The 22,071-nt window shown below is 37.2% G+C and overlaps 2 protein-coding genes across 3 annotated transcripts; one reads left to right on the top strand and one right to left on the bottom strand.

Moving 5' to 3' along the window:
* Positions 1–1,035: 1,035 nt before the first annotated feature.
* LOC139121904 (sperm-associated antigen 8-like) lies at positions 1,036–6,747 on the bottom strand. The gene is made up of 4 exons (XM_070687195.1): positions 6,530–6,747; positions 4,094–4,271; positions 2,871–3,094; positions 1,036–2,317 (listed from the first exon to the last, which is right to left on the bottom strand). Exons 1-4 carry the CDS (start codon positions 6,602–6,604, stop codon positions 2,195–2,197), a joined length of 600 nt encoding a protein of 199 aa, XP_070543296.1. The 5' UTR covers positions 6,605–6,747; the 3' UTR covers positions 1,036–2,194.
* A 1,805-nt stretch (positions 6,748–8,552) lies between these two features.
* Positions 8,553–22,071, top strand: LOC139121907 (protein FAM169B-like). 2 transcript variants are annotated; one of them, XM_070687220.1, is made up of 9 exons: positions 8,553–8,759; positions 10,617–10,831; positions 12,662–12,836; positions 13,282–13,396; positions 14,806–14,891; positions 17,120–17,291; positions 18,220–18,399; positions 18,876–21,235; positions 21,289–22,071. In XM_070687220.1, the coding sequence occupies exons 3-8, from the start codon at positions 12,702–12,704 to the stop codon at positions 19,070–19,072; spliced, it is 885 nt and encodes a 294-aa protein (XP_070543321.1). In that variant the 5' UTR covers positions 8,553–8,759; positions 10,617–10,831; positions 12,662–12,701; the 3' UTR covers positions 19,073–21,235; positions 21,289–22,071. The 2 variants fall into 2 exon arrangements, with proteins under 2 accessions (XP_070543321.1, XP_070543320.1); XM_070687219.1 differs by having other exon boundaries at positions 8,580–8,759; positions 12,694–12,836.

Raw genomic sequence — 22,071 nt, 5'->3', positions numbered from 1 at the left:
ACAGCAGTGAACCAGACACTTAAGTCAGTGGCAGCCATCAAGTTGAATGTTGATAAACCAACGTTTTGCTCACTGAAAGTCTGTTTTTCTCATTTGTGGGTAAAGCTCAATATTGAGGGGATAGTAACTGTATCTTCCGACAATTTTTCATGATTTTTATTCTGTACATTACTGACAGAAATGCCCAGAATTCAGTTTGTCAACATAACATTCACATGTATGAAGTGCTATATTATTGCCAATATATGAATTTTGATCTGGACTGCATTTTGAATGTCATTCTACCATCATCATAAATACAAGAATGTAAGACCATATAGGGATGATGAAAATGGCCAATCACACAGACCCAGGTATCCCATCATCCTTGGCAAGGGAGAATCAACTTTACTTCTACCTCAGTCAAAGGTGAATGGACACAATATTGTTGATTTCATCCACTGTAACATAACTGCATACCTAAATCTGCACATGCTGTCATAAAGGTTTCTATCATAGAACTATGCAATGGCTTGGAAATATTCACTCATCTGAAAACACGCTAGAAGTCCTTTCTGAATTAAAAGGTGCCTGTATATGTATGATTTGGTTTGGCATCAAGTCTTACCATGGTAAACACTTGCAGCTTCATTAGCTGACCCAGAACAATGCATGGGTACTTGTTACAATATGCAAGGAAAGAGTACATTTAGTAAACCTGGATCATAGCAAAAATTGTCATCATGAATGACATTTAATACAGCTGCAAGCAGGAATGGTAGAATTCGACACAGTCTGTGATGCAACAATGATGTTACTGTCTGGAAACGGTGAGTTATGGTGTGTGTAAGAGGTGATGATCCATTATTTCAGTGGTGTGCTCTGAATAAGATATCACAATAGGCTCATAGACAGCAACTCAGCTAACCTTGTGACCTAGAGCTTACACAATAATTCTAGCATGGCTATCACAGGGGCATGGGAGTCAAATGAAAGCACGTTCACATGACATTTAGTCTTCTGAAATCTCTTACAATCAGCACAAAACGTGACTCCTCCTTTCAAAACAATTTTATTACAAAAGAGCTTATCATAATTACAAGATGAACATTTACATGTACCAACATTTCTAGATAGAGATTCCAAGAAAATCATACACATCACGTAATAAAAGTAAATATCTTTCTGCCAGCCTTTTAATCCTTTGTACTTGAAAAGTTTGAGAGGTACACTTCGTTGAGTGGAAGGTATTTTAACTTTCCACAGAACAAAGTGGGCAATATTTATTTGTGAACCAGAGTTGAAACCATGGACGGAGAATACGTTGAAGGAAAAAGGCTTGTACACACTGATGCTTGCTGCTACCAATTTGACCGCGTACCGAATGTTCAGAATTGTACGTTGAGGGCGCACTTTGTCTTGTACAGGAAATCGGTGAGTTAGAGGGAAAAGATTGCAGTGCTGTACACAGACACAGCAAAATGACAGATCAATGTCCACTCTTATCAGTTTTATCCGCGACGGACCTGAAAAGTTAACAAACTCTGAAATACATCGAAAAATCATCACATATTCACGTTGTAGGCTGAGTATTATCTTCTGGGGACTGTTACTTTTGTGCTTCTAGTTGTTGTTGACCTTTTTTAACCCTTTTGGTTCCCTTACATTAAGGGTGATAGGTTGAGACAACTTAACTATTGTTCTATTGTTAGATTTGTGTTCCTATTGGGGTAAAGTATTGTAAAATATTTTCTAATCCTTAAAAGGGTAGGAAATATTGAGTATATATCACAGCCATGACAACAACTTCAGATTAAAGAAATTATGAAGATTGTAATGTAGCTAGTTTCTCCAATACGTGTTACAGAATGGCAGACTGTGTATAGAAAGTACAGTGCAAAGATATTTCTACAGTTGTATACAAATATTACTGTCACCAGTACATGAACTGCAAAAATATTTACAATAATATTAGAAACCGTAGACATTGTATCTGTGGTTACATGTTAAATGCAAACACATGATTCATTACAATTCATGGAATAACGTAAAATATTACCACAGAAATTCCCGTAACACAATTGAAATTAAATAGTTGCATCTCGGTACAATGTTGTTTTGGAATTTTCAAAAGCTTGGTGTCAAAAACAAAGCATCACACTATAAACTGTACGTGATCATATTTGCGGGTGAATTTTCTCCTTGTAGGGCTGGCTTACATCCATGGGTACTTTTCCAATTCATATGGTTTAGCCTCGTCACAATACTCATCAATTGGCGTACTGAAGGCAGCATTTTTCCTAAATGGTGTGTCATGTGTCTTTTGTTGGGATACTCCCTGCAATAGAAAACAGTATATGACAACACTATCATCCACCAGACTTAACGTTATTTGCAAGCTGCTGGTTGCCATAGAGTTTGATTATCTTTGCCCCTGTCTTGTAAAGCCTCCAAATTGACCCATTAAAAGTTTCTGCAGGTTTTAATAATTGACTTACAAAAGTATTAGAAAATGTTTAGCAGGATGTGTCACTGCATCAGAGAATGAGAAAATGTGATGTGACCAATGTGTTTCTGTGACTGGTACGACTGACTGTAACATTAAAAAGTGGAAAATAATTTTTTGAAAATCATCCATCAGAATATTGTTATCTTGAGTTGTAGAAAACTACATGACCACTGACTTTAACTTGGTGGATGCTATTACACACAAACATGCCGTAAATACAATAAACTTGAAAACATGTTTGGATCTTGCCAGTGTATACGTATGGTCTAATACTGAAAGCAATGAGTGAGCAAGGGTGATGGCGCAAGACCGTTCAAAGCAAATTTGAAAAAAACTGCTTTCCTTCCCATTCTATTAAAAACTTCAGATGGTGTATACTCACATGTATTTTATCCTTGTGTTCTGACCAGAACGTGATGGGTTGTTCTGTTTCTACGTTGTGATCCATTGTAGGTTCTGGTGAAACTGACACAAAGCCTTCAACAGTGAAATCTTTCTGTGTTACTGACACAAATTCAGGTTCTGGAGGCGGTGGATTGAACTCTTCATGGACTTCTTTACTTACTCTGTCGTACAGCATTTTCTCTAACATTTCTTTCTTTGAACCTGAGGAGAAGCCAACATGAATTAGTTTTAAACTGAGAGTGTTTATCTGAGGCAGATGCATTATGTGATAAAGCGGGGTGAATTGCACAGCCTACCAGTCTCTGTTGAATTTCAGAGAAAATGATGAATAGAAGAAAGAAAGAAAGAAAGAAAAGAAAAATGTATATAGTGTATACTACATGTTTATTATATATTCTTCCATGCAATCAGCCATTCTGTAAAACTAGAGAGAGTTACGTATTGATGTCTAATTCTCTGCTCTTGATGATATCACAAGGGAGTTCTGTGAGAGTATTTAGAATTCAGTGTATGGACTCCAGTCTGTTTTGTGGAGACTTTGCAAAATTTGATGATGCTATAAGTTGGAGAATCTGAAAATGTGAATCGAGCTGAAACATTGATGACATCACCAAAATGATACACACTATCATAATCATGTAAAGTAAATAGATTTCAACATCGTGTTGGCAAGACAAGTCAATGAAAGTAATATTTTTTATGTTTTTGGGTTTGACAAATAGTTTGCAAATCTACATATCATGAGACATCAAGGTTCTCTACACAAGGGGAATTTGAGGAGTTGGCCACATATCTGGTTTTTAGAGCAATCTATTTGTATGCTTATGACCATACAAAAGAACACATTTTCACAACAAAAGAATATGGAAATTATGCATTGTTATGTAGCTTGACTGCGCCCTTCTTTTGTTACAACCAGTGAAGAACATTGGATATGTTATATTTTGTTTTTACCACAGTCTCTCCACGAAACAAAAGGTATGAATTTTCATCAACTTGACCTGATAGCTACAATTTGGTTGACTGAATCTTACCATTACCATTGAATTATACACAATAGACTCCCTAAGTTGCTGTGAATAGTGACAATCTACCAATCAGATATAACCTTCAAATCCAGCTGCACATCAGCAGGATGTGAGCCTTGCAGAAAACACGTTTACTGTCAATTGTACTGAAAGAAGCTTTAAAGAAGCTTACCAACTGTCCTTACTCCAGAGTATTGTGGTTTGCGATATGAGTCTGTGAATGTTGACAGTTTTTCAGGGCCTGCATCTAATTTTGTGGTGAGAATTCCTGTGTGACCTTCAACTCCAAGTTTAGCAATGTTTTTCTGATCACTGTCAGTCTCATCAAGACCAAGCTGTTGACAACTTCTCTGTAAGTGAAAAAGAAAAAAAGATAAATTTGAACAGGAAAACTGTGCATTGATCAAAGGAAAACGGAAAAGGCTGCATTAAAACCTATAATTTTCACATGAAGGGTTGGGTTTTGATGCTTTATTTTGAAAATATTTTCAAACTTACCATAAAAATGATGCTGTTAAACTTAATAAGTGACACTGCGACAATTCACCAGTTTTTCATACTAGTGTTACTACATTTGTGACAGCCAAAACTAAAATTCAATCATATAAACTGAGATACCAAAAACATTCTATTGGTCTTTCCTCATGAATTGAAAGTTAATGTTATTGTAAGTTACTCTGTAACAATAGTCATTTTATAACTCTAATATAATTGAAGCTAGTGAATTCCCAATATTGCAGCGAGAAATTGAGGAAAATTGGATGCATATTCTCTAAGGTCTGAAACGTTTCAGTTCGTAAAGGATTTCTTTGAATAAAACCCATACATACAAGTTTCATACAGTCAAGCATAGACTGTCATAGTGGCAGCAAGAATGTCTATGATTCAACACAAAACAAATGCATCAGTGTACTGTCAGATTGTCTCAGAGCGTGCTTGTATTGATCCTTGTACATGGAGTGTTTCATCTGGTATACCAATATGATCTCTGACGAAGCAAGTCTTCAGAGTGGTGGCAACTGAAACGACCCAAGCTGGATTATCCATGTGTCTACCATAAATCTAACATCTCCTTAATTGTGTAGTCTGTGCCTTATATGTATCAAAGTAACCCTATTAGTTACCTGATTTCAGTCTATCATCCTCTCCTTATCAATATCAGACAGTGTTATAAATCATTTACTGTACGTAATGGATCCTCAATCACACACTGTATTTTGGTTGGATGTAGGGTTCAACCAAGCCACTACTGTAAACTATAAGACACTGTCCATATTAACTGGTTCTGTCAGGATTGAAAGGGCACCAGCTCTTGAATTTTGATTATTTTTGTTTAGAAATGATTCATTTTTCTTGCTGACTGACTCGCTTTGTGACTAGAACTCTATTCTTGAGCATCCATCATGCACAGGGAAGACAAAATTAATATGAACTAACTTCTGATGTTAATCAGACAGTTTTATCAGATATTTTGCAGTACATCATGTGTGTGAGTTACTCTTAACGGTGTTGAAATCGTTGATTTATAATTTTGGGTGGATGGAGGGATCAATGAAGACACCGCTGATGCAATTCAAGTAATCTGAAATCCGGGATCACATCATAATTTTTTCTGAAAGGATCAGTGGCTTTGCCATTTAAGTCTTCCAACTTGCACAATACAGAATAAATGCAGGGTTGCCGAATTAAAGCTAATTGTGTGTTTGGATTGAGATATCCACCAAAGGGTTCCATCTACAAGGCCTTTGACAAATAAACTCTGCATGCACTGGTTGCTTTTTTAAATAGACAGTAGATTTAGGCAAAATGAAAGGTAGATTACAGATCACCATGTTGTGGTAAAAGTACCTGTATATCGTACAGGACTGTGCACATGGCTGACTGGTAGACTAGTGTATAAGCTATGAAAGATGTTGTCCTACATCATACATATCTGTGTATTCTACTGAAAGAATTAATTACACCATGGATGTCTATTTTTGTACATCCATGATTACACATGTTCGTATGCAGGAAACACAAACATTTGCCAAGGTTTACGAAAACTGAAGTTCACATAGACTTTAAACTTAAAGACGCCTTATAATAGTTTATGCCAGGGGCAGAGGTAAATTTTCATGTATGTGTGTGTACTCTGTGAGTCTGTACTCGAAAAAGGCCAACATAGATTCTTCATAGAACTTTAGCAAAAATGAGTCTGGGCAGCCAACCTACGCATTCAAATACGTATTAGAGACCGTTGATCTCAAGAGACTACATGTGGTTATACAGGTGAAAATTTGAAAGCAGTAGCCAGAGCTCTGCAATTCATATGGTCACTCGGTTGGGTTCAGGGGTATGTAGAATAGCCCATCCAATTTAAACACACCTCTTTCTGATGAGCCATTATTTGGTCAAACGAACGACTTTGTAATGAACGAAGTAACAATTATACTTATGAATGACGATGAAAGCGTTTAAAACGAGTAAAGACTGTCTACATATTAGTGCCTGAGAAACCTGCATGAGTACGTCGTCATACAGTTACACAGCTGACAACGTTGAAAGCCACTGTGTGATTGTGAATGATTAAAAGTCCAAATCATGCAAATGCCCATCAAAATCTTACCTCTTCCACCCAGTTTTCCAGCAAACATTTCCCATCAGAATTGTTAATAGTCCTAGTTGGATTCAACGTCGTCATCTTGACAACTTTCGCGGTAGAATTCGTGAAAAATACACGGCAATGCTTCAGTATGAGCCACCTCACAAAATCAGTTTCAATGATCGTGACCCAATCGAATGTTTTGTTGCTATGTTTTCGCGACGCTTCTTACCGGAAGTAAGCGCCCTCAGTCGGTCAACTGCAAAAGTTTACAAGCTCTTTTTTGCCGGCCTCGTGTACATGCAGAAATACAGGAAAATATACTTGTAATATTGTACTTTTTTTGAAACTTTAGTAAAAGTCTTGACGTATTAATAAGTACATTCAAAAAATTTGTCATCATGTAAGCTTCCAGAAAAAATTGACAAAATCATTTGTTTTTGTGCATAGGGGAACCTATGGAAAATGATGAGTCGACAGTTTTTCTCAGCGCATATATTGATAGAGATATAGCCTATAATTGTATTTTCATTGCTTGATCAACAACCCTCTTCTTGCTTCCTGCTACTGGAAGTCATTATAAAGGAGCGTTTAAACAACTGACACTACACAAAAATGGTAGTTCTGCAGTCTTAATCAGCTCAGTATTTAACTTTGAAGACTGAAATTTGTCCCTGAGCATTGTGACGTCCTCGATAAAGTCCAATGGCACGATGTATATGTATTTTCTGCAAGATATTTATCAAAAAGTGAGATGCGAAAATCCAGTTTTCTCGTCACATTTCTGTACACAATTGTATAGAAAATGTTTACACTTTACTAGTACTTTTGCGAAGTCCTCCACTTCATTGTACAACCGTTTTAAGGCTATAGTCGTGGTTCATAGCTGTGGTATTTTCGGACGGGATTTCTGCAGCCCGTAAAAGGCAGAAATACCGTCCGAAAACACCACAGCTATGGACCCACAGCTAAGTTCATGCATTTCAAAAATGGGTGATCTAAAAGTGCGGAAAAATATTTTTGCATATTAATGAGAGAACAATGATGTCATTTGCGAATATCCCAATGGCGAAAACTGTCTCAGCAGGTCGGTTGTGTGTAGTCTTGGCCGGCAAAAGTATTTGATATCGGGAGCTTAAAGAGTTGGTCCCAATATCAAACAAATTTTTACCGATTCCAAATTGTTCTTTAAAAAAAAAAAACACAGATTTTTGTCAATTACATCTGAACTTACTTTAGCATTTTAACACTAGAATGTCACATTCGATCTGATCCGATGCCACAGCTGCCTATGCTGTTTTGGAAACTCTCTTGTGAAGCTTGGCACTTGTGCTGAACTTTATGCTTATGAATCCATGACAGATTAAAAAAGTCTTCTGGGCCTCTGGCGAGGCACTGCAACAAATGACTGCAGGGTTGATGTAGTAGCATTTGTTGTACTGAATGCATAATGATATACCCTTTGCATTGTATACTTGAAATTTTACCTTAACATACAAGGGATTGGCATTAGCCACTGCTTTATTTGCTATAAAATGGACTTTATTCATTCTTTAAATATTCCACCTGGCCGTTGAGGTTGGTAATGTGATACCTGACTGGCAAACGACACAGCAATCTATAAGTTTAACAGGCTAGATGTAATTGTCAAGCAAATACAAGTACAAACACAATGCTTGTCTACAATGCTTGTCATGTTTTCATTAATTCTTTAGTAATGTTCATCCTGATTCCTGTGAGGGTGGCGATAGAAGGATGGAACTTGGAACTGAACTTATTTAAGCTTCTGTTTACAAATGCGGAAGCTCCAGAGCCCACTGAAATCATACTCTGCCGATCAAAGAGGATTGTGTGCATCTCAGCAACTTTTTTTCATCCCTCCCAAAAACCTTTTTTTCAGACTCACTCTACTGCTGTGACAATTTTTCTTCACATTTTGTCATGGTACATAGCAGATGTCACGTGACGGACATACGAGTATAGTACTAGCTTTATGCGTGTTGGAAGGCGCCCTCACTTGATCACCACCAACGCTGCTGTGACCTCCATCCACCAACGCAATCCAATAATAGAGGTCGGTGACTCTCCATATCTCGTCACAAGATACATTTTGACTGCTTTGTTCCACCACAGACACAAGTTCTCTACTGTCTATGGTTCCACCACACAAGTTCAGTTCAAAGGCTTATTCTTACTTCACTCACGGTACATGTGAAGCGCACCCGACTCACCTGTATCGGGGACTAGAGCTCAGGTTAGTAGAATACGAGTTTGACCATGAACTTGTGTACAGTAGAATCGAAACCTCGCTTCTACCTTCTCGGTTGTTTGACCATCGTCATGGAATGAACGTGGTTTGACCATGTCGTATGTCACTTGCAGGAGTCCGTTGTCACAGGCGCTTCGATCGTCGCTTCGCTAAGCCCCAGTGATACTACAGAACAATTTGTTCAACAAGTTGAGCATTTTGGGCGACTTCAGAATGCACCTATCACCATAGGGTGTTGTAGAAATGACCGTCCCCAGGGGTAGGGGCGGGGGTAGGGGGGTGGTCTCAGCACAGGTTTCTTCTTGCTATGGTTTACTTTATTTTAATACGTTTGACTATGATATGTATTGCCAATAAACATTTATACTGCCAACTTTTGGTGTCTTGGTCTTATGTTAGCACTGGTTTTGTAACGATTTCTTTTTCTCCGTCAGCGTCGCTGTGTCACGTATTTGTCCTTTGACAATCTTACGCGAAGTTTTGTCACTGTGTTGACATTTTTTTAACACAGCGCGGCGATTGTCGTTTTCGTCCACGGTTACGTCTATTATCTGATGCGTTTGATTGCCTAATGCGCCAAAGCAAGCAAGGGTAAATTACCAATGGGTAGACGCTGTCACCAGATTATCACCGGATTAACTTTGACAAAGTCAACAACAAACGCACCAGTAAGGTATAACTGAACTCCTGTTATACCTTACTGGTGCGTTTGTTGTTGACTTTTTCAAAGTTAACCCGGTGATAATCTGGTGACAGCGTCCACAGATTAGTAATTTACCATTGCTTGCTTTGGCGAATTAGGCAATCAAACGCATCAGATAATAGACGCAGCACAGTGACAAAACTTCGCGTACGATTGTCAAAAGACAAATACGTGACAAAGCGACGCTGTCGGAGAAAAAGAAATCGTTACAAAACCAGTGCTATAAGACCAAGACACCAAAGGTTGGCAGTATAATGTTTATTGGCAATACATATCATTGTCAAACGTATTAAAATAAACTAGAGCAAGAAGAAACCTGTGCAGAGACCAAGACACCACAACCCCGCCTCTGCCCTGGGGACGGTCATTTCTACAACACCCTATGCTATCACTGACCTCGGGAATGTATCTTGTTGTTCGCTTGTCTAAACTATGGAGTCCACAGAAACAACAAAATATGTCTCTCTCAGAGTGAAATATACTTAAACCAACTTAAAAATTACTCATTTTTCTTCTATCAAAACAATAATTGTTTTGTATGAGCAATTCAATAACTAATTTTCATATTGCATAGACAAGGACCGGTATTCAGATTGATAAATTTGTCCGTCTCAATCAAGGTCCCTCCACAAAATTGTAGAGGGACTGTGTCCTAAAATTCGAGAAAATGGAACCTTGTTAAAATGTGATTTCTTTTATTGCTAAAAATGTGATCAAACCTTTATCAGGCCAAAAAAAAGATCGTTTCTGGTCACTGCACGCGTCATTTCAGAACCTGCACGTCTTGTCTTCTTGGGGGTTATACTAATCAGTACAGCTATCCTTGATATCCCTGTTTGCATGTCCAAAAATGCTAAAAAGAAGACATAAGTATTTACCGGTATATGCAGCCAGTGATAAAAGACAATAACTGTTGTATCAATAGTGCCAAACCAGCATTGTTAGGAATAAAAAAAGGAAGGAAAAAAAGAAAAAGAAAAAAAAAGAAAACCGCGTTGCCCCATCACTTTTGCTGGATGTCAAGGACCAGAAAGAGTTTGTTTTTGGCCTTGACACACAAGCAATGATTCTTATTATTATCATCGTCATATTATCGTTATTTTTATTTTATCTTGCTTGATATAAACTTACTTTGACAGAATAACTTGGCATGTGAGTAATAATTGGTAATCACTTTGGAAGTGTCATTGCCATTGACAACGGCAGCAAACCACACTGAAGGGAGAGACTGGACTTGTCTGGTTGAAAACAATGGGTGAAGGGAACGAATCAGAGAGTGGTTTAGTTGGTAAGAGGAAATTATCGATTTGTGAAGGACAAGAGGACCGCATCAAGGAGTCAAGATATCATGAAGGTATGCAGTCCGGGTCAGCTCCAAAATTGGAGCGCTATACCATAATATTTCCCCACTCTCATTAGCCAATCAGCGGCCAGCGCGCCATCAGTAAAAATTGTATTTCCTGGCAACCTCCACGTGCGTCCTTCGTTACGTACGCCATACTGTGTCGAACTCCCGCGCCGTATTCTGTCATAATGTCGAACAGTTGTGTGGCCACTCTGTCAAAACACAATTTCAAAAGCGCGTACCAGTTTTATTCTGGCTAAGACAACCAAACCCCATATATCGCTGTGATTCCTAGACTCTGGCTTGAAGTCCTGCGAAATATAAATCGTGTACCTACACAGATCGTTCAGAATACCCCATTTGTATCGGTGATGGCAGCGATACAAATTCTACCGTATGGGGAACAGTTGTGTGGCCACTCTGTCAACACATTTTCAAAATCGCGTACCATTTTTAGTCTGCGTTTGACAACTACAAAACAGGTATCATTTTAAAGCTCTGACATTGTTCTTCTTCCTTGCAAAATGTTATACGCGTACCTACACAAATAACCTTTATAACAGTATTTCTAATAGAGATGACGAACATCCACAAAATGATTCTCGGTACTTGAGCGAAATCGATAAACTGGGGGTAGAAATGAATCGTCAATATTTCGAATATTTGTTCACTAATCGGACTCCTTGTTGGACATGACCTTCTGCAGAACACGTGGATTATGTTGACTGTCGAAATTCGTCGAAATTCACAAGACAGGGGCTTAATAAGCGGCCCAAAACTGCCGATCACACTTGATGGGTAATTGTGACCCAGCGTGACCTGTACTGTATTAATGATGTAATCTGGTCGATGATTGGCTGAATGCCGGAATACATTATCATAATGAGTCTCCAATTTTGGAGCTGACCCGGACTGGTATGATGTTATTTGACATAATTGAAAGTTATGTAACATTGTACCAGTATAATAATGGTGAAAATACAGTGATCTGATTGAATAAGACATGAATTACACCATATTTGCAGTATAGAATTGTGAAACATTCTCTTTCTCAAGATTTCACACCACAATTTCATAAACATGACCTGTTTAAATAAACCACCACCAATGACAGTATGCCACTAGATTTTGGCCAGTAGACATTGTGCACTGTAAATAAACATGCCCTGTTTAATTGAATGCCCATTCCACAACATTTGCCGTTCCCAGGTACTTTATCCCCTCCAGTTGTATCTGATCTGCATGTTCACTGCAGAAAGTTTCAAGAGACTTGTTGGATGAGTGCCATAATAAGTATCGTGCTCTGTACTCCTGGCCACTCTTTTTGTGCATTGTATTAATTTGTGCTAGCTTTGTTTGTCATGTTTCATGTTGTTCTGCTTTGTATCAGTTTGTATGTTCATCTGAGGGCCCTGGGGAAGATAATCATCTTTACTGAAGCTTACCAGGCTACCCTTGTTAAACAAGGTTTAATAAAATAATAAAATAAAATAAATACGTGTAGTGCACAGACAATCCAGAAGCCCATTTGAGTTGAGATAGCATTCCACACTGCACTTGTGCTATAAATCTGAAGAAAAATAGTTGACATTGCACAAAAACGGTCAATACTCAGACAATTTGATGCCCCAGTCATGAATGTAATTTGTATAATAATAAGGTTATCTCAGAAATATCGCAAAGGATGCTCTCGGGCATTGGCACTATGCATTGCCCTCCGCCTTGCATCAGGCGATATGCTGCACCAGTGTCCTTGTGCATCCTTTGCGATATCATTGTAATAACCTCATATTACACTGTGAGGTTTCTTTATTGATGCTAGCAGACCTTGATTACTAGTTTTACATTTAAAGGCTCATATTTTGCTCCAGAATTAAAGATGGCAGTAGTTGACTTTCTGTGTGGAGACCATGACAAGACTTGCCATGACGACAAGAGGGCATGTCTTGACTCCAGCCAACCATTAGATGTGGAAGATATGGAGATTATAAAATGCAGATTTTGTGGCAATAAGGTCAGCATTCGTTTCATTTGATTGAACACAATGATTCATCTGTGTTGCATCTTTGTCACAATATTTATTTCATGAAAATGCATACTTGTACTTTATATATAAAATAATTATATTAAAAATATAATATGCTACACATGTTAGACTGAATTTTTTCAACATTTGGGAATTTTATGACATGTTTAATATGAATTATTGACATACTTTTTATATTGCTTTCAATTTACATGCCAGCTTCAACCCTCATCCGGCCAAGTCTGTCACTTTCCCATCTGTCAAGTCAGTAAAAAATGGTATTGAGCCAAAGTATTTTTGCCAATGTAGGTTTTATAGCAGGTTAAGTCAGTAAAAATCATGTTTACAGTATCTCTGTTTTCTGGCAGGACGGGAGTTAAAAAAACAGTTGAAGAGTTGGTTTTACATATAATTTTGTTATTACCTTCGGCAGGTTCAGAACAAGAAAACAAACATTGTCAAGTGTAACATATTTACAACAGTGGGTGGACATGACAGTGATGATGTCCTTCTGTTATATTGTAGGAATTGTAAACCAGAACACAGAGGTTGGTGTAAAATTTCTCTTCTTCATGAATCTGATGAAAATTAACTCAAGAAACCTTTGCCAAGCTCAGTAATTGACAAATTAATTCATTCTTATGGAAAAATTCCATGAAATATAACAGCATAAAATATGAACTCACAAATATAATGGAGTTAACATGATATATCTCAATCCCCACATCATATAGTCATGTTCATGTTTAAATTCAATACAGCAATGTTAAAATTATCACGTGTGTGCAATCAGATATGACATTGCTCTGCTATAAAAATCTGAAAACACTAAATTGCTTTTGTTGTACACATATACTGTCTTTGAATTGCTTTTGTTGTACACATATACTGTCTTTGATGACGCTAATGCTTGTACAGATTCCAACTGTTTTAAAGGTATACTGTCACCTGTTCCAATTTTGCCACAGTTACCATGGAAAGAGAAAATCTTACCAATCACAGATTTTAAGCGGGTGGCCGCTTTTTAAAAACAGCGCCCTCACATGGGTATTTTGAATACCAATTAACGCCCCTTTGACCATATATGGGCATATTTAGATTACAGGTGACTGTATAGCTTTAATAGTAGTGTGGCAAGTAGCAGAATCAGTCCAACTACAACAGATGCTCCAAGAGGAGTGTGGGATCGCTCCAACCTTGAGATCCTGGGGAATGGGGCAGCTCAACCAGTGCTGATAAACTTGATCATCATTTATGTCTTTTTGACAACTTTGCTTGCTGTAATTCAACATACAGTTTTACCTAATAAAGACAACCTATGTGTTGTTTAAACTTTGTCTGTTTTTTAAACTTTGTATTCAATAATGATCAAGTTTACTAGTATCAGCGCAGGTCGAGCCACATCCTTCCCCATGCTTTAATATTTGACCAACAGAGACAATGGTTTAAACATTTTTCTTCAACATCAATTGAATTTTTTACAGTTTCACACAAATTTTCTATAAATACTGCATTCCGTTATATTTCATGGAATTTTCTACAGTTAAAAGGTGCCAGGGTCTCAAATAATGTCACATTATCTACATACCAATTACAATACATTCACCAGGTAACTCTTGACAGGGCTATTTCAGATTTTACTTGATGAATCACAGATCATTGGACTGTTGTGATATCGAGCATGTTTTTAAATTGGGGAATAATTCATACTGTGTGCATTTAAAAATGTTTATAATGTTTTAATCAGTACAGAACTGTCACCACTCAGCCATCAGATTGGCTTATTCTTCCTCACAAAATAACTATATTTCCTGTTTATTCCCCAGTTTATTTGCAACATTGCTTTTCAAAAAATTGTTTTAGAAGTTCAAACTGATACCATGGCTGTGATGTTGTAACTCTGTTGAGTAATCAGCAAAGATATGAGATGCTAATTAAGTTTTCTTGAAATTTGCAGCTATAGCTGTGTATATTGCAGCCAGATGGTGGCAGACAGAAGACATACTGACATCAAGTGTCAACAGAAAGAATGGATGGATGAAGGTACTTGTACATAAACCTTCATGTTGATGGAATGTGTCCTCCTTTGTACACCTATCTTGTCACTATCACTTTGCCGTGCCTTGTGAATAGATTTTTCTTGTTAATCAAGGAAGATGATTGTTTGACGAACAGTTTTGTGTGATTGCACAAATCCCCCTATCTAATCGAATCTCCCTTCAAATAATTATGATTTACACAAAGTATTTATTTTAAGATTCCACTTCATGGTTACTGTCAATGATGTTACGTCATACAGTTGATGTAATCCACTATCTGTAGCCACAGTAAAGTGATACAAGCTTCCTATCTTCATAGATGTGATACAGCTGAAAGACTGTCAACTAGGGTTTGCCTCCAGAGTACAAAACTGTATTTGTGTAAGCTTCTCCAAAATTTACTGGATGGAAAAAATTAAAGAAACAGAATTGTCTTTTATTTGATATTTGACTAATGCTGTGACCTTAATTTGCTAATACAATGAAAAAATCTTTGTTTGCATAACTTAAATTGTCATAATTTATTATAGTCCACTCAATCAGAACCAAATCCTCCCTAAATTATCAAGCAGGTGTGACATTCTCTCTGTGGGAGAAACCTGGAGAAAACACTTAGTTTTGACTGTTTTATTACAAAGACTGAAATGATTTAGTACACTAGGATCATTGATTGATAAATTCACCCCCTGACTTGTTCTATCACACGGGAAACTTGTACAACATGCACTGAGTTTAAAATACGTTTCATTTTCAACCCATTGCTAATCCACTCAGCTTCTAAGCTTGCTAATCATTGGTAAAAACTTCAGGAAATCACAGACAAAATTTTTCCATTAATGACATATGTTATGAAGAGATAACATCCTCAATAACATCCTGTAATATCCTCTATAAGCCACAGCCTTTGTGCCTGATTGCAGTCTTAGATTAGAAGAGAAGGTAGACTTTACTAGACTTTGTCAGAACTGTGCAGGTTTAAAAAATTACCACATGCCTTGTGGTGAATTTTCACCGGCACAAGATAGCTGGTCTGAGGAGACCCTAATCAGCATTAGTGTGAAATATTTACACAACTGTGAAATGATAAAACACTCAGCCTACTGGTTCTGCTTGTTGGGTTGGACAAAATGGTGCAGCTATTCTAAGCATCACCTCTTAAAAGCTGAAAGTGCAGCCAGTGTTGCTCTTAGAGTGTAAAGAAAGTTTTATTGGTAGACGTTGCTTGGTGATACAATGATTTCAATTTCTGAACGCTCCATTAGCTGAACTTTTGCTGCATTTGCCAATATTTGTTTGTGAAATAAAGTGTCTTATCCTACTTTCAAAATCATACAAAAGCGTTGAATTCAACTTGGCAACACAGTCTGTATGTGTGTAATGACCAATAATATTGTTGATCAAAAATATGTTATTGTTGGTCAAAAATAATATGAGGTTATTACCAAAATACCGCAAAGGATGCACGAGGACATTGGCGCAGCGTATCGCCCGACGCGAAGCGGAGGGCGATGCGAGGCGCCAATGTCCGAGTGCATCCTTTGCGGTATTTTGGTAATAACCTTATTATTATACATCTTACATTCCTGATCGGGGCATGAAAATGTCGGAGTAGTGACCGTTTTCGTGCAATGTAAACAATTTTTCTTCCGATTTTATCGCGCCAGTGTGGAACGCTACCTCGGACGCGCTTCTGCAAGTTTTGGAGTGTGTGCACTACACACATACGTACGTACAGAGCGCGCGCGAGACTTTTTCTGGCACTCGTCCAAGGGGTCCCTTGAAACCGTTCTACAGTGAACGAGCAGATACAGCCGCAGGGAATGGGGCGCCTTGAAACCGTGCCGTACGGAACGGGCGCGAGTTCCATACGGCTTTTTTAGCGCACGCTAAATTCTATTGTTCTCGATGGTAGATGTATAATAATATTACATATTGTTCATGATGCATTGTGTTAGCAAGGCAATACTTCAGAGAAAAGAAAAAAGTGTGTAAATTGGTTTGTAGAGCAGCTATATGTATTGTAGACTGAAAGATCCGTTGTGTTGGTGAGGACACTTCCCTCCGTAGAGAGCGCCCCCAAGTGACGGATCTTCCCGTCTACATGTATTGTTCCTGAAAATATCTGCAGCCAGTCAGATCTTTGGTGATGTATGTCTTGTTTGCCTCTTTTCATAATTGTAATTTCAGCCGTCATTAATTTTGTCTTTTTTTTTTTCTTTCTTATTTCCACAGGTGACAACGTTTGGAGAAAGATTTGTACTCTTTGTTCTGAATCACATCATTTTCAGGCAATGGGAGATGGAAGCAGGTGATGTTCCCTATGACTTGCATTGCTCCAAGGAGAATGCCAAGCTACTGTGGCATGACAACACTGCCATCGGTTTCTACACATACAAGACCAAAGGTGAGAGCATTGCTGAAACAAAATTCAAAACATTTCATGTCATACAAATAATTTTTGTATGATATGTCCACAGAAGCAATAGTAGTGTAAAGAACAGCAGCACTGTAGCAAGGAACAAGAATACTTCAAATGTGACTGTTGGTGTTAGGGGTTAAAACTTTTGCTGTTGGTAAAACTTGCTGGTGCTTGCTTATGAATAGATCAATACTATGGATAGATATATCAAGATGTTCTTCTTGTTGCACAAAGTAACCATCTGACTCCAATAGGCAAATCACGGTAACTGTGCTTTGAATCAAGATTATGATCAAATCGTGTTGTAACAAAATAGTGCAGGCACAGCTTTGAAAACTGACACTTTATAAGCCATGTCAAGATCAGACTCTCTCTCACAGTCCCTGGTTTGCCACACAGCATCTATTCTGCTGCCTAAACTGATGTGTCCTCAACAGTCTGGCTACATCATTACTCCAGCCAAATGAGTAACAGAACCAGGCCCACTGACTCACTGAGCCAGGTGGCACCAGCTGAAAATCAGGGCAGGGGAGGGTCATCATGCAAGCAAACAAGGGGCTGTGGGAGATTTTACATCGAGATGTTACTGAAGAGTAAAATGTTGACTTTTAACAAACTAGGCATGCTGACCCAAAGTTGTTACCCTGCATGCCCCCATTTTAACCCAATAGGTTTCATCAATTTTTCATTACCACTTGAAAATGAATTGAACTGAACATAGCTAATTGTAAGGCCATGAAATTTGATGGTAAAGTTTGGCAATGACAGTTATGCAAAGACACTCATTCTCCTTATGAAACAGTCATTCCAATTGTGATTGTAAACTAACAGCAATACATAATGACAGTCCATGTAATGAGAAGTCACCTCTGACATCAACTTCATTCTTTTCTTAATTGTCTTGTTTTGATAGGTAGTCCAGTGATTAATCATTGCCCGTATCCATGGCAGATGACTGCCATAGATACCATCTTTATTCGCAAGCAATACAGGAGACAGGGTTATGCCATGTCGTTGTTGACAGATTTCACGCAAACCTTTCCCAATGAAGATATCGGAGTGATACAACCAGTATCACCAGCCATGATGGCAGGTTAGTTTGAAAAGACTGCAATTATTCCTTCATTTATCTCAAATGAATCATTGCTTGTTCTACTAAAATTGGAAAGGAAACACAAAATTAAATACAATATATATGAGAAAAAACAAACTCATCACATAGGCTGAAAAACGGAGCCTTATTAATCTGATGTCATCGAGACTTTATTAAGAGACACAAAGTTGATAAAGTACATACACTTTCTCATATAGTAATTGTCAGGGGTGGAGAGCGCCCTCAAGTGACAGATCTTTCAGTCTAGTGGTTACTATGCTTTAATTGGTCTGTGGGAGAACACTGCAGATGATATACATCTTTAAATAAGTACAATATGTACTATGAAACTATTAAAATGACGACATGACAGTGATACTGGGGCTTTAAAGAATATCACGAGTTGGATGTCACATTGCTAGCAAAATATAGAGAAATGGGTCTTATAAGATTTTTTGTGTTTCATTGCCTTTTAGTCTGCTTCAAGTTTTTATCAAGACATCCTGAAGAGAGGGACAGAATATGGTTTGTTACGCCACCAGCATGTCAGAGTAGTAGAGGAAATGCATGGCTACAAATGCTGCGCTACAGGAAAGTGACAGAAGATAGGACAGCAATAGAGTTCAAGGAAAAGAATAATGAGAAAGTCAAAGGTCATTCTGCAAGTGAATAAAAGTAATGTGACTCTATATTGAGCAACAACTGTTGTTGTCGGTACAATTGCAAGGCAGCTATGAAAAAGCTTCTAGTCAGACTGAAAAATGTTCATTTATCATTTTTGTGTGGTTGTTATTGTTGTTTATTATGCTAGTTACCGGTGTGTACAGTTTTGTGACTGTAGTAAATCATTTAAGGTGGAGCTGCATGTTGGCAACACAGTTTTTTCAAAGCAGTATTTCACATCAAAGATGACAAGGAAACCCCCTCATAATATATATTTTCAAAAAGCAGAGACTTTAAAGTTTAGTATGGTAGCAGAACTTTACTCGAAGGATGAAATAAGTGTATATTTGGGGTAAAAACCCTCAATTTTAGTATTAATGATAAAAATTAAGTCAAAAACATGCCGCTATTTTCCGAAATATAATATATCACTTAAAAGAAGAGCACATGTAGAAAAAAAACAACTATGTCATTTTGCATTATCTATCCTCATTCTAAAATGGCAAGGGTTGAAAGACTGACACTCAAAAAAGTGATTGAAATCATGATTAGCAAAATTAAAATGCCTCCTATTCAAAATGTAAGAAGTTTATTGACAAGGAAAATAGTCTTTTTGTTATGTATCATTTAAAGACACAATGTTAAAATTTCAGAAAATCTGACCCAGCCAGACTCAGTGGAGTTAAATTCTTTGGAAATTTTGAAATTGGGAGGGAAAAGTAGCCAGGAAATTGAGTGATTTGCATACATTTGCATAAATTAACACTTCTGTATCACGTAACTTAAAACTGCTTGACAAGCTAAAAGGTGAAGCCAACCAATATTTTAATCTTGGGTGAACAAATTAATAAAAATTTGAATGAATATTTGCGAAAAACTGATTTTTGAGCAAAATACGCTGTGTTGGGTGCAGCACCCCTTTAAGTAATAGATACACCAAAGTTGATTACAGGGTCTTGATTTAAACGCTTACTGTACTGCCTTTCCTTACAATTTGCTGCTGCTATGTATAAAAATCCCAGTCTTTGTACATACCAGCTGGTAAATGATGTAATTTCGTACTTCCTGTTTCATTCATATTGAGATGGAGCAAACTGCAATTGGATATTGTAGAAATGTCATTTTAGGCTACATCAGGAAAACAGGTTCTTATAGAGTGTGAGTGCTGTCTTAATGATGAACAATTACAAGATATTATAGAATGCCTTTTGACATTTACACAACAGTAAGAGTCAAGTCACATCAATTTTACAAAGTATCCTGATGATGTGCACTGCCACACATTGATTAGTTTTGGATATTGAAAGTGTTACAAATTACAGACCATGAAAATTTGCTGCAAGGCATTGCTATTGTGTGCAATAATGCATTTTACTGTATTTCTCAGAGATTTCCAGGATAGCTTCATTGAGTTCCTAAAGTAGTATGCCTCCATAGACTAATATTGACATACCAATGACTCATAAAAGTTTACTTTGGTGCAAGTAATTTTACATGTCAGATGTTCTGGCGTAGAGCTGACACAAAGGAATTTACAGAAATTGTATTGTGATGATATTATACCTACTCAAGTTTACATCTGATGCTTCCAAAGAATGGATGCCACTCAGAACAGACTACAAGTGCTTGTCTTCATATCTAGCGTATTCTAATGGAATGTTTATGGCAGGGAACAGTAATCTTTACAATATATTGTCTTTCAAGAGAACCAATTTACACAAGGCAAGCATAAGAGTACCGTACTCTACACTGGACTGTTTTCCAGTATTTTGTCAATGTCTTAATTTCGAAATTAATGTGACTTCAGAATGACGGTAATAATGCAACCACAATGATGTGGGATTTTTATAATGTAACAGGGATAATCTTCAATATGAGTTTGATAGTAATTACATTTAGATTGTCATATTGTATTTTTTAAAGAGTGATTTTAAAAAATGGTGTTGGTAGTTTTATAAACTTATCATACATAGTTTTGTACATTTAGAGGATTTTATGATCATCGCGTTTGTAGAGCAATGGTATTAGCCATCACATGGTACAATAATATGTACAGGGCAGATAGAGTGCATGTACTACTCCAAGTAACTCTTTATATTTTGATGACTAACATTGTTTGAAATGCCCTGATGTAGGGGGCCATGGTTTGAAATGGTGTATTTAGTCTCTGTCGGTTAAACCATAGACAGTAAAGGGGGGAGGGGGGAACCCCCTCTACTGTCTAAGGTTAAACACAAACTGATTTTTTTGCTTCTTTTTCTCCTGTTGTAGTGTTGCCATAACAGCCTTACATTCACTTCATTGCTAAAATGACTTATGTATGCTGTATTCAAATCTGGAAAAATTCCACATATCTAAATGAAATGTAAATTAACACACTATGTGTGTGTCAGACCTAATTGCACATATTGTGGCCTGGTTTTCACAAATCAAGTCTACAACATGCTACAAAGATTTGCTGCTGATTTTGTCTGATTTCCGTTCAATAAAATAATTTCCTACATATTTGAAGCGTTGATCAGATTTTCAGATTACTCAGGAATTTGTAAAATTTACAGGTTGTCATTTATATGCAGGTGGATATGAAAGCATGAAACAAAGATTGTATCATTTTTCCATGCAGGGATATTTCAAACATTGATATTTATTCATTTTTTTGTTTTGCATTGATGGTTTGACCCATTTCTAGAGACATCTACATTGACAAGTGCGGATACAAGTATGTGTTGTAGATCCCAGCAATAATAGTCCAACACATCCACACCAGCCAAACACTCATAACATGGACAAATACAACACTATTCAATATTAAATCTCAACAAGTCTCAGGACTGTGATAGCCTTTATTTTTATGTAAGAATGAGCAAAAATGTCTCAAATTTTTCCATCAATGTCTTTTGTACTGTAATTAAAAATGTCTTTCTCCTCCCATGATCTGGAAAAAATGTAGACGTCAATATCAGATATCAACATAAACTTGGTAAAAATAAAAAAAATGTATGAAACAGC

Source organism: Ptychodera flava, chromosome 21 (assembly GCF_041260155.1).
Source record: "Ptychodera flava strain L36383 chromosome 21, AS_Pfla_20210202, whole genome shotgun sequence".
In the NCBI taxonomy this organism is placed as follows: Eukaryota; Metazoa; Hemichordata; class Enteropneusta; family Ptychoderidae; genus Ptychodera; species Ptychodera flava.
Note: the sequence above shows the minus strand (reverse complement) of the source record. Positions and strands in the feature narration are given on the sequence as shown.